Source organism: Salmo salar, chromosome ssa12, assembly GCF_905237065.1.
Source record: "Salmo salar chromosome ssa12, Ssal_v3.1, whole genome shotgun sequence".
NCBI lineage: Eukaryota > Metazoa > Chordata > Actinopteri > Salmoniformes > Salmonidae > Salmo > Salmo salar.
Genome location: NC_059453.1, coordinates 53,805,569 through 53,818,856, shown reverse-complemented (window position 1 = coordinate 53,818,856; position 13,288 = coordinate 53,805,569). Strand labels below are relative to the sequence as shown.

Genomic DNA, 13,288 nt, shown 5'->3' with positions numbered 1-13,288 from the left:
GACTCAATTCAGGTTGTAGAAACATCTCAAGGATGATCAATGGAAACAGGATGTACCTGAGCTAAATTTCGAGTCTCATAGCAAAGGGTCTGAATGGTATTATGGTATTTCTGTTTTTCTATTTTTAAATATGAAAACATTTCTATAAACCTGTTTTCGCTTTGTCATTATGGGGTATTGTGTGTAGATTGATGAGGAAAAAATATAATTGAAACCGTATTAGAATAAAGCTGTAACGTAACAAAATGTGGAAAAGGTCAAGGGGTCTTAATACTTTCCGAATGCACTACAATGTGACAATTTTACTCACAAATGCACATAACTAGTTTTCTGTGTGACCTGGAATTTTAATTTAAGATCACTAGTGTGCCTAAAAAAATGAACGATTCTAGCTTTAGAAATTGTGCTCCTAAATTTCATCGTGAAATTTCAACTTCAGTTCACAATTGGGGGACAAAAAGCAAACATTGCCCTCCTATTCTGATAGTGGGGTAGTAGCTAGCCAGTTTCCGTTATGGCTCAGTTCCGGTGCTTACATACACCCGCCGGTGACTTTCCCCAAAGAAATTAAGAGCATTTAGACTTGTCCCCCCACCCACAACCTGTCAAACTATACTGCTCAAAAAAATAAAGGGAACACTAAAATAACACATCCTAGATCTGAATGAATGAAATAATCTTATTAAATACTTTTTTTCTTTACATAGTTGAATGTGCTGACAACAAAATCACACAAAAATAATCAATGGAAATCCAATTTATCAACCCATGGAGGTCTGGATTTGGAGTCACACTCAAAATGAAAGTGGAAAACCACACTACAGGCTGATCCAACTTTGATGTAATGTCTTTAAAACAAGTCACAATGAGGCTCAGTAGTGTGTGTGGCCTCCACGTGCCTGTATGACCTCCCTACAACGCCTGGGCATGCTCTTGATGAGGTGGCGGATGGTCTCCTGAGGGATCTCCTCCCAGACCTGGACTAAAGCATCCGCCAACTCCTGGACAGTCTGTGGTGCAATGTGGCGTTGGTGGATGGAGCGAGACATGATGTCCCAGATGTGCTCAATTGGATTCAGGTCTGGGGAACGGGCAGGCCAGTCCATAGCATCAATGCCTTCCTCTTGCCGGAACTGCTGACACACTCCAGCCACATGAGGTCTAGCATTGTCTTGCATTAGGAGGAACCCAGGGCCAACCGCACCAGCATATGGTCTCACAAGGGGTCTGAGGATCTCATCTCGGTACCTAATGGCAGTCAGGCTACCTCTGGCGAGCACATGGAGAGCTGTGCGGCCCCCAAAGAAATGCCACCCCACACCATGACTGACCCACCGCCAAACCGGTCATGCTGGAGGATGTTGCAGGCAGCAGAACGTTCTCCACGGCGTCTCCAGACTCTGTCACGTCTGTCACGTGCTCAGTGTGAACCTGCTTTCATCTGTGAAGAGCACAGGGCGCCAGTGGCGAATTTGCCAATCTTGGTGTTCTCTGGCAAATGCCAAACGTCCTGCACGGTGTTGGGCTGTAAGCACAACCCCCACCTGTGGACGTCGGGCCCTCATACCACCCTCATGGAGTCTGTTTCTGACCGTTTGAGCAGACACATGCACATTTGTGGCCTGCTGGAGGTCATTTTGCAGGGCTCTGGCAGTGCTCCTCCTGCTCCTCCTTGCACAAAGGCGGAGGTAGCGGTCCTGCTGCTGGGTTGTTGCCCTCCTACAGCCTCCTCCACGTCTCCTGATGTACTGGCCTGTCTCCTGGTAGCGCCTCCATGCTCTGGACACTACGCTGACAGACACAGCAAACATTCTTGCCACAGCTCGCATTGATGTGCCATCCTGGATGAGCTGCACTACCTGAGCCACTTGTGTGGGTTGTAGACTCCGTCTCATGCTACCACTAGAGTGAAAGCACCGCCAGCATTCAAAAGTGACCAAAACATCAGCCAGGAAGCATAGGAACTGAGAAGTGGTCAGTGGTCACCACCTGCAGAACCACTCCTTTATTGGGGGTGTCTTGCTAATTGCCTATAATTTCCACCTGTTGTCTATTCCATTTGCACAACAGCATGTGAAATGTATTGTCAATCAGTGTTGCTTCCTAAGTGGACAGTTTGATTTTACAGAAGTGTGATTGACTTTGTTGTTTAAGTGTTCCCTTTATTTTTTTGAGCAGTGTAGTTTTCAGATTTCCCTAGTATAAGCATTTTTGAAAGTGATAATTTTGTCTCTTATGACAGAGTATCAATGTAAACCAGTCCATTCATACTTTGTATAACAGAAACCCATAACCTAGATTGCAAATTAACCCATGAATATAGAATGTGTAGACCTGACTGATGAATAGCATTGTGGTGGCATTTATATCTTTGGAGTAAGAGACGCAATTAAGAACTTGCCAAATTTGTCCATCTAGGCCTATAGTAGGCTAATCCCTAACCATTCAAAGTCGCTGCCCATTTGAAATGCTTATAGTTGAAGAGCTCCATAGAGTCCACCTAGGGCATATTCCCGTCATTTTAAAATAATCCCTCTGGTCTTTCACAATGTGTGTTTCTCACTGATCTGGGTCGGAGGTGAATGGTCGTCCCATTTAGTGGGCACAGAGGGAGGAGCACCAGTTCATCTGGTCTGTTTTCACTGGAGAAGGGGGGAGGTGCATACAGGAGCTGGGTGGAGAGAAGGAAGAGGATAGGGGGTGAGAGGGCACTCATAGGATAGAGTTTGTGCAGTGGAGAGAAATTCACATCAACCACTCAGAGAATTCCACAAAGCAGAGACCTGTTGGGATGCTTGTACTATTCAACCCTACCTTTCTCCTCCCTTGAAGCAATCCCAGATCTCTAAGCGAGTGTTATTGGGAAAAGTATTGAGGTGGACATTTTTTTCCAATCACACAGGTCGGTGATTCCCTCCAGGAAGTTAGGATGAATTTTATACGTGTTGAAACAGGCCAGTCCCAGGGAACAAGACTTAACTACGAGGCAACTCTGACCTTGATTGGCTCTATTGTTTAAAAGGCTGTTGCCAGCAGGTCCCAATTATGTCTAATCCACTGGCTTCTTCTCCTCATCACCTGTCCTTCCTTTTCTTATGTCCTCTCCTTCATGATCACTGGTCTAAAATAACATAACAAAACATGATAAACTAAGGCCTAGGGCTTGTTTGAATACTTATAAAATGCATCCCTCCTTCCTGAGCTAATGATTGAACACAATTTCCTTCACCAATCCGGTCACATCAAATCATCAGTAACTGATTATAAGAAAGGAAGGATTCACTGTCTTGTGAAGGGAACGTGACAAGGAAAATAACCTATTTAAAGCATTGGGACACATCCATCTACTTCCCTCTCCATCCATCCTTCCCTCTCTCCTGTCAGTTTTTTGGCTCTTTAAGTCCAGCTCGTAGATTAACTATGACGCAGCCACCCTCAATCATTCATGCCTAAGCTGCTCTTATTTAACACTGGGAAATGAATGCGTTCTTTGCTTTGTCTTAATCGCACCAAAGCTGGGGACTGTTGGGAAAGATTTTAGAAGTTTAGCATTATGAGCCACTGCCAAGGGCTCCGGGCGGTGCGGCTCGTCTAGTCAGTCATTGATTCGTCAGAGAATGGGTTCTCTTTGATCTTGTCACTGTTATGTATCGGAGTTCAGCCAATGGGCTTTGTTTCACTTAGTGTTCAGAAATTGAGATTTGATGACGTAACTAGTTTGAATGCAGAATGGGTTGTTTGACTCATGCACACGTATACTTGCGAAATACTGTTATTAGGAGAACTGAGACTTTGGAACGAAATGTTACACATTCGCATCTCATATGTTTGCCTGACTACAATATTTTATTTTGATACGTTAATAAATACATTGTTAATTGTGGCATGTTTACCTGCCTACAATACCCACTGTAGTGTGCATAGATTGCAAGCCCATAGTAAGTCAATAAGGCTAAATGGCTTGCTAGCCGCAAAGAATTGACAGCTAATCATTTACCTGGCATAACATCAGTTTAAGGTTGTTTTTGCCTGTTAAACTAGCTAGATTATTATGATTCACACATAGCTAGCTGATAGTTATGAAAATACAGATGACCAGATTACATTAACAAACTTGTATTGCCATTAGCCTGCCAGGCAGCAGATTGAGTGAATAGGCAGTAACGTTACAGGGCATAGTTTTACTAGGGTTACTCTTGTCTCCCGACTCCCGCCCTTTCACTTACATTTTTATTTTTTTGACGGAGTGGATGGCTACCAGTGGTGACTGTGTGATATCATCAGCAAACCACAACTGATCACCTGAAGTCATTTTGAAGACCCCACAAGTGATGCCTACACTGACAGTGCAACGACATAAGCCTTCAGTGCTTCCTCTCACCTTCCTCCATCTAGCTGTTCTCCTCCTGGATCGATATCCTTTTAGCTGTTGGTTCTGTGTATCGTCCGGATGTTTATTTTCAGCGTAGCTAGGGCCGGGACAATATCAGTGTGTGTGTGTGTGTGTGTATATATATAAAAATTATGGCAAAAAGGAAAACACAAAGCAGACCGAACACTTTGGTCTTTTTAAAGACCTGCTGTATGTAAAATATTGTGTTCTATAGCTTGAAAAATAAATGTGACTCTGGATGCCATATTTGTTTCCAACATTAGGGCTGTTTTCCTAAAGAAGTTCACACCTCTGTGTTTTGTTTCCTTGCCACAATACTAAGTATCGCGATACTGGTATCGTCCCAGCCCTATTTAGGGCTCCTGTGTGGCTCAGTTGGTAAAGCATGGTGTTTGCAACGCCAGGGTTGTGGGTTCGATTCCCACGGGGGACCAGTACGGAAAAGAAATGTATGCATTCACTACTGTAAGTCGCTCTGAATAAGAGTGTCTGCTAAATGACTTAAAATGTAAATATTTAGTACCAGGTTATATTGTAGAGCTGGGTGATATGGACAAAAAATCCATATCACAATAAAAAAATAATCAGATTAAAGACTTTAGCCATAGATTACGATAAGTATTTTTGAGGGAGGTGCTAGAGCTGGGCAATTATGGACAAAAAGTAATATTGGGATATAGGTAAATATTTTGCTGAATAACCATAAATGCAAATTATTAAATTTTTAATGGACTGTTATTTTACATTAGCAGCAGGGCTCTAGACAATTATTTTCCAGTGCCAAGTAAGACAACTGAGATGGTAGCCTATGATTAAAAAAAGTAAGCTATTTCATATAACATATCCAGAGAATTGGTATTTTAATGCAACCTGTCAAACTAGGATCTAGAATTATAGGATCTAGAATTTATTTTAGGCTTTTCAGAGAATTTGCAGACTTCTTTGTGCATATTGGCCTATAGGCTATTGTGGTTGCCCAAACAGGCAAGTGACATTTTGTCTTGGCAACATAATTTGCTTTCACTCTAGTGTTTCGTTTGTACATGTGCGTTTGCGGGGCACAACAAAAAAGAAACCAAGCCAAGCATCACAGTTCTTCTCCCAAAATTCCCTTTCCCCTCCGTGTCCCATTCACTCAATTGCGTTCCGACTGCTCCCTTCACACACGGTGCTGAGTGCGCACACAAGCTCCCGTTAGGCCTACAGAAATAAATGCCTATAAAATGGGATAGGATATACAAGCTACATTCCTTGCCAAATGATGAGTTTTATCACAAATTCAAAATGGACTGGTTGATTTTAAAGTAGGTCAATATGTTTTCCAACAATGAGCTGCAGTTTTCGAATAATTGCATCCAGTCTATTTTTCAATTAAGCTACCTTGTGAACTGATAGTGCCATTTAGAATAGGTTAGACTGGGCTATAACCCCCCCTAAACATAGACAGGTTCCACACTGAAATTATGCAAAAACTTGATAGACAGTGTATTTATCAGAATCATTAAGCATATGCTTACTCACCAAACGGATGTCGCATGCAGTGTTCAATGTGGAATTGTTCATCCATTTTGAAAATTACAAAGAACAGGCAGAATAAACAAAATCCAATATTTTGTATATTGAAAAGATAACATTGTGGTTTGTAACCCTGAAAGAATTCTTTCAACTCGCCAAATTCAACCCCATTTCAAATGATTATTCTTGGATAATATCAGTTTGAGGCACGAAATGCACATCACTTCTCGCTGGCAACTTTTTTCATTTGGAAAAATATATTTTTTTCTTTAAGGTTTTTCTTTTTTTTTTTACTATAAAATAGGTGTCTGTTATGGCTAGAGAAATAAGAGCATCTGTCAAATTAACTAAATGAGGATATGCCATTGCACAGCCATTGGCTTCTACAAGCAAGTGCAACTGCTGAAGTTACTGCGTTAAGATTGTGTTCCACGATATAATAGAACTAGTTGATATTATGGCTTCAATAAATTCATCTTAATTGGCACTTGCTTTTTTATTGACTGAATATACACAGTGTCCTGTTTATTTGATACACCACCCCATTCAAGAAAATGATTTGCTCCTACAGCAAGTGAGTCATGTTGCTGGGGCTTGCTATATAAAACAGGCAGACAGGCATTTGGTTACTGTTCGATTGAACGTTAGAATGGGCCTAAGCAACTTTGAGCGTGGTATGATCATCGGGTTCCAGGCGCTCCAGATCCAGGATCTCAGAAACGTCTGCCCTCCTAGGCTTTTCACACACAACATTGTCTAGGATTTACCAAGAATGGATTTGTCGCACCAGTCAGCGGCAGTCCTGTGGGCGAAAACAGCTCGTTGATGAGAAAGGTCGAAGGAGAATGGCAGGAATCGTGCAAGCTAACAGGCGGGCCACAAACAGACAAATAATGGCGCAGTATAACAATGGTGTGCAGAATGTCATCTCGGAACGCAGAACTTGTCAATCCTTGTCACGGATTTTATTTTTATTTAACCTTTATTTAACTAGGCAACACAGTTAAGAACACATTCTTATTTACAATGACGGCTTACCGGGGAACAGTGGGTTTAACCGTCTTGTCAGCTCAGGGATTCGATCCAGCAACCTTTCGGTTACTGGCCCAATGCTCAAACCACTAGGCTACCTGCCGCCCCAGATGGGCTATTGCAGCAGACAACCACACTGGGTTCCACTCCTATCAGCTAAAAACAAGAAGCGGCTCCAGCGGGCACACGGTCACCAACACTGAACAATTGAGAAGTGGAAAAATATCACCTGATTTTACGAATCCTGGTTTCTGTTGCGTCACGCTAATGGCAGAGTCAGGATTTGCCGTAAGCATCATGAGTCCATGGACCCAGCCGGCCTGATACAGGCTGCTGGTGGTGATGTGCTGGTGTGGGGAGTGTTCTCCTGGCACAGGTTAGGTCCCTTGATACCAACTGAAGCATCGGCCATTTCTGACACCTTGTAAAATCTGTGCCTCGAAGAATTCAGGCTGTTCTGGAGTGTGTATGTTGTACAGAGCGGAGGCGTTTTAAATTCCATGTCTTTAGGGTATTCTGTCTTCCCTCTTCTACACGCACCAGGCTGATAAACTGGGTGAGCCCCCATGAAATCAGCTCTACAGCCTCTGTTCCCTTGAACCCTATTTCTACTTGGCAGACACACGCACACACACACACACAGCCACTCAAGGCCAGTGGGGGAAAGTGCATGGCTGTTCAGCAGAAAGTGGGGAATGTGGGGAAAGGTCAGTGGCGCTGGCTGATCCCAAGAGCAGATCGTCCCTACACACACGCAGCACGCAGAGCGTCTTCAGCTCAGACAGTACCAGACACCCAGACCTTGGGCTCTCCCTCCCAACAACAGGTGTCTGTAGAAAAACACCAGCCTTGCCTGCCCCATGGCCCACACGTGCTGGGACCTGGAGGCTAGCCTACTCTGTGTGTGTGTGTGTGTGTGATTGTCTTTTTCTCATGCATACACCAACTCTCCTCCCTCTCTGGCACACAAAGACGCAGCAGTTACACTGAGTGTGTGTCGGTGCATTATTTTTTTTTGTTGCATACTTCCCTCCCCCCCCCATTTTTTTTTTTTCACTCCCTCTGTTAGTGATTAGCTGGATCAGTTACAGTTGTTTAGAATCTAACACCTGGCGCTCATCTGCAGCAGGCCAACTCCAGGCCCGCATCGGAGACCTCTAACCTGGTCCATATGCTGGGTCTCTGTGGGGAGGCTGTTTCTGTCTCTCTGGGTTGGAGGTGCACTGGGTGAGGCTGTCTCAGCTGTGGAGGGACCTGTTGAATGGGACCAGGTCAAAGCCTCTTATGACAAGTGTTTCCAGAAGAGACTGTGCCTGTTACACTTTAACATGGAAGCCTTTCATTATCTCTCCAGTTAAAACAACGTTGAGAGATGTTTCACGGATCTAATTGGATGTCTTGTTTTGTAAAAGGCATTCCGATTGAACGGTCACTGTATTCTGTGAGAACCGCTCCGATTGATTGCAACACACCAATGTATCCTCCTGAACCACCACCAATTTGGAATAAATCATTCCTGTAACCAATCTGTAACAAATCTGTACTAACTGGCTGTTCCACTCCTCACCAGCAGGACGGGAATGGTGGCACCATGACCGAGGGTGGCTGAGAGTCAGGTGAGAAGCCACACAGCGCCATGGAGGGCACCAGGGCCACCATCTTGCCGCCGGTCAGAAGCGACGGCCCCCGACGGGATCGGAAGCGGCGTGTCGGGTGTCCTGTAAGGAAGGGGGGTGTCTGCCAGAACAGGACCGCCTCCCCACATGGGGAGTGCACCTCGGACGGAGAGAGGGAGCCGGAGTCAGCCTTGAAGGAACTGAAACCAAACCTGCTGTCGAAGGGGCTGGGCAAATGGGATACTGAGGGGGAGCGAGGAGCAGAGGTGTCGCCTGAGGGTGAGGACGGCCTTTGCTCCTGGGAAATGGACTCTCAGGACGAGGAGGCGCAGCAGCAGGAGAAAGAGGAGGAGAAACAGAAGGGGAGTAGTAACAGCCACAGCACCTCCAATACGGATAGCCCTGCCCCCTCCAGCAGCTGCACAGGTGAGAGAGATACACGCACTCCCTCACACAATTGAAATCTCCACTGTGGATAGTATCATAACTTTGATAGCTTTGTACTAGTTGATGATTATTAGTGAAATGTGTGTGCTACGTCTGTGTTGATCAGCTAGTGACATGGCTGTTCTTATAGTATGGACACACAGCATCACCTTTCACTCCTCACACAGTAAATTCCCTTTGACGTTTACTTTTAGGCATGGCTCCTATAACTAGTGAGTCCCCTCGTTGACTTGAAAGAACTGTGTTCCAATCTATACTGAACAAAAATATAAACGCAACATGTAAAGTGCTGATCCCAAGTTTCATGAGCTGAAATAAAAGATCCTAGAAATATTCCATATGCACAAAAAGCTTATTTCTCTCAAATTTAGTTCACATATTTGTTTACTTCCCTGTTAGTGAGCAATAAAGACAACTCTAAAACATGCAGTTTTGTCACACAACACAATGCCACAGATGTCTGAAGTTTTGAGGGAGCGTGCAATTGTAGTGCAACTGATGGCAGGAATGTCCACCAGAGCTGTTGCCAGAGAATTTAATGTTAATTTCTCTACCATAAGCCACCAATGTCATTTTAGAGAATTTGGTAGTACGTCCAACCGGCCTTACAACCACAGACCACGTGTAACCACGCCAGCCCAAGACCTCCACATCCCGCTTCTTCACCTGCAGGATCGTCTGAGACAAGCCACCCAGACAGCTGATGAAACTGGGTTTGCACAACCAAAGAATTTCTGCACTAACTGTCAGAAATTGTCTCAGGGAAGCTCATCTGCATGCTTGTCGTCCTCACCAGGGTCTTGACCTGACTGCAGTTTGGTGTTGTAACTGACTTCAGTGGGCAAATGCTCACCTTTTAATGGCCACTGGCATGCTGAAGAAGTGTGCTCTTCACGGATTAATCCCGGTTTCAACTATACCGGGCAGACGGCGTGTATGGCGTCATGTGGGCGAGTGGTTTGCTGATGCCAACGTTGTGAACAGAGTGCCCCATGGTGCCAGTGGGGTTCTGGTATGGGCAGGCATACACTACGTACGTCGACTAAAATTGCATTTTATCAATGGCAATTTGAATCCTGAGGCCCATTGTCGTGTCATTCATCGTCCACAATCACCTCATGTTTCAGCATGATAATGCTCAGCCCCATGTCGCAAGGATCTGTACTCAATGAAAATATCCCAGTTCTTCTATGGTCTGCATACTCACCAGACATATCACACATTGAGCATGTTTGGGATGCTCTGGATCGAGCTGTACGACACGGTGTTCCAGTTCCCGCCAATATCCAGAAACTTTGCAGTCATTCCACAGGCCACAATCAACAGCCTGATCGCTGTATGAGGCAAATGGTGGTCACACCAGATACTGACTGGTTTTCTGATCCACACCCCTACTTTAAAAAAAAAGGTTAACTGTGGCCAATTCCCAGTCATGTGAAATCCATAGATTAGGGCCTAATTAATTTATTTAAAATGGCCTTGCAGACCTTTTGACATTCTAGTTGTCAATTTGTTGAGGTAATCTGAATGGATTTCACCCCATGCAAGTTGGATTGGCTTGATGGGCACTTCTTACATACCATATGGTCAAGCTGCTCCCACAACAGCTCAATAGGGTTGAGATCCGGTGACTGTGCTGGCCACTCCATAATAGACAGAATACCAGCTGACTGCTTCTTCTCTAAATAGTTCTTACATAGTTTGGAACTGTGCTTTGGGTCATTTTCCTGTTGTAGGAGGAAATTGGAGTGATAGCCTTCCTATAGCTCCATTCCTATCACTCCTCAAGATCCCTTTTACCCTGTACAAATCTCCCTTTACCACCACCAAAGCACCCCCAGACCATCACATTGCCTCCACCATGCTTGACATCTTTTCATTTTTTCTGTTTCTCACGAATGTTCTTCTTTGTGATCCGAACGTCTGTTCTTTTGCTCATCTTAGTCTTTGGTTTTTATTGGCCAGTCTGAGATGTGGCTTTTTCTTTGCAACTCTGCATAGAAGGCCAGCATCCTGGAGTCGCCTCTTCACTGTTGACGTTAAGACTGGTGTTTTGCGTGTACTATTTAATGAAGCTGCCAGTTGAGTACTTGTGAGGCGTCTGTTTCTCAAACTAGACACTCTAATGTACTTGTCTTCTTGCTCAGTTGTGCACCAGGGCCTCCCACTCTTGTGCTGTTCTTTGTAGCGAGTAGTACACAGCATTGTACGAGATCTTCAGTTTCTGGCAATTTCTCGCATTGAATAGCCTTCATTTCTCAGAACAAGAATAGACTGATGAGTTTCAGAAGAAAGTCTTTGTTTCTGGCCATTTTGAGCCTGTAATCAAACCCACAAATGCCGATGCTCCAGATACTCAACTAGTCTAAAGGCCAGTTTTATTGCTTCTTTAATGAGGACAACATTTTTCAGCTGTGCTAACATAATTGCGAAAGGGTTTTCTAATGACCAGTTAGCCTTTTAAAATGATACACTTGGATTAGCTAACACAACGTGCCATTGGAACACAGGAGTGATGGTTGCTGATATTGGGCCTCTGTACGCCTATGTAGATATCCCATAGAAAATCTGCCGTTTCCAGCTCCAATAGTCATTTACAACATGAACAATGTCTACACTGTATTTCTGATCAATTTTGTTATTTTAATGGAAAAAACATTTGCTTTTCTTTCAAAAACAAGGAGATTTCTAAGTGACCCCAAACTTGTCAACGGTAGTGTACAAAAACAATCCATGTCTCAATATTGTCAAGGCTTAAGCTCCTCCTTTAACCAGTCTCCTCCACTTCATCTACACTGATTTGACATCAATAAGGGACCATAACTTTCACCTGGTAATTCTGTCATGGAAAGAGCATAATGATTTGTACTCTGTATGTACATAGCTACCTCAATTACCTCTTATGCCTGCACATCAACTCGGTACTGGTACTCCCTGTATATAGCCATGTTATTACCTAGTACTCCCTGTATTACCTAGTACTCCCATGTTATTTTTACTCATTATTATGTTATTCACTGTGTATGTATTCCTCATGTCGTGTGTGTATATATATATATATATATATATATATATATATATATATATATATATATATATATATATATATATATATTTTAATTTTTTTATTACATTTATCTTTAACTCTGCGTTGTTGGAAATTGACTTGGTAGTAAGCATTTCACTGTTCGTTTACACCTGTTTGCGAAGCATGTGGAAAATAAGATTTGATTTTGATCTTACTGTGCTGATTTAAAACTGTGTGCTGATCTAGAAATCAAAGCTGAAATCTAGAACTCTTTTGACTGTACAGTCGGCCTTTACCTCCATTTTGTCTGTGTTTATACTCCCTGAGAGAAAAGTGGTGCTCAGTAGCCTGTCATTGTTTTCTAGCAAAGAGACTTGGGGGCAAATTCCGAATTAGGAATTTACAGCCTTTCTTACGTACCTCTCAGTATTTGGTATTCAGACTTCTCCTATTCAGTCACGTAACAGGGTTTGCAGTCGATATTCGGTTGTGCGTGCTGAATCAATTCAAAAGCTGAAACATTTATCTTAAGCTGTCCCGTTTAAATACGGTGTAACTTTTTTAATTAGAATTTTGTCGACAGTCTATAATGCATCAAACGGGTTCAGAAAATAGGGATCAATTAAAGACTGCCATCTATCCATCTTTGTTTCTGTTTCAGCACCAACTAGTAGATTTAAAAATACTCCTGTAGATTATTTAGGTACATTTTAGGTTTAGGAAAGTAAGTATGAATTAAAAAAACAGGTTTGGAGAGCCTTTGCGCACAAAATATATTGATGAATAAAAACTAGTGATTTGATTCATCCTGAAAGTTGTCATAGCCATGAAATATTGGAAGGTAGGGGGAAAAATGCTACAATAGTGCTTGAACTATAGTCCTATAAATCTACCCTAATTCTCTCTGATCATGAAACTGTATGACAAAGGGTCCAGTCGTCGTGAATCGTGCTCCGGGTTTAATCAGCTACGTGTGGTCTGGGTTCCATAATGATTAAAATAGGCTACGTGTCCCAACATTATTGCACAACGTTAGCCTAATATGATCCACTAAAGCTTGCGACACTCAGGAACAATTTACAGACGTGACACAGGAAAGAAAGGTCAACGGAATGATCTAAAATATGAGCTATACATTTTTTTTTAAACTAACACTAAAGTGACGGTTTATAAATGTATGTGGGTATTACTGACGGTGGCTCGCGACAGTGGCAAATATTTAACATGATATAAATGTAAGTAAAACTGAGCCCCCAG

General features: G+C 43.2%; 1 protein-coding gene across 2 annotated transcripts in view; it reads left to right on the top strand.

Moving 5' to 3' along the window:
• Positions 1-13,288, top strand: part of LOC100136526 (peroxisome proliferator-activated receptor delta) — a 38,998-nt gene that overhangs the window by 10,694 nt on the left and 15,016 nt on the right. For both annotated transcript variants that reach the window (XM_014131867.2, XM_014131866.2), the window contains exon 2: positions 8,514-8,982. In XM_014131867.2, the coding sequence (XP_013987342.1) occupies positions 8,577-8,982 (406 nt within the window). In that variant the 5' untranslated portion in view covers positions 8,514-8,576. The remainder of the gene's footprint in view (positions 1-8,513; positions 8,983-13,288) is intronic.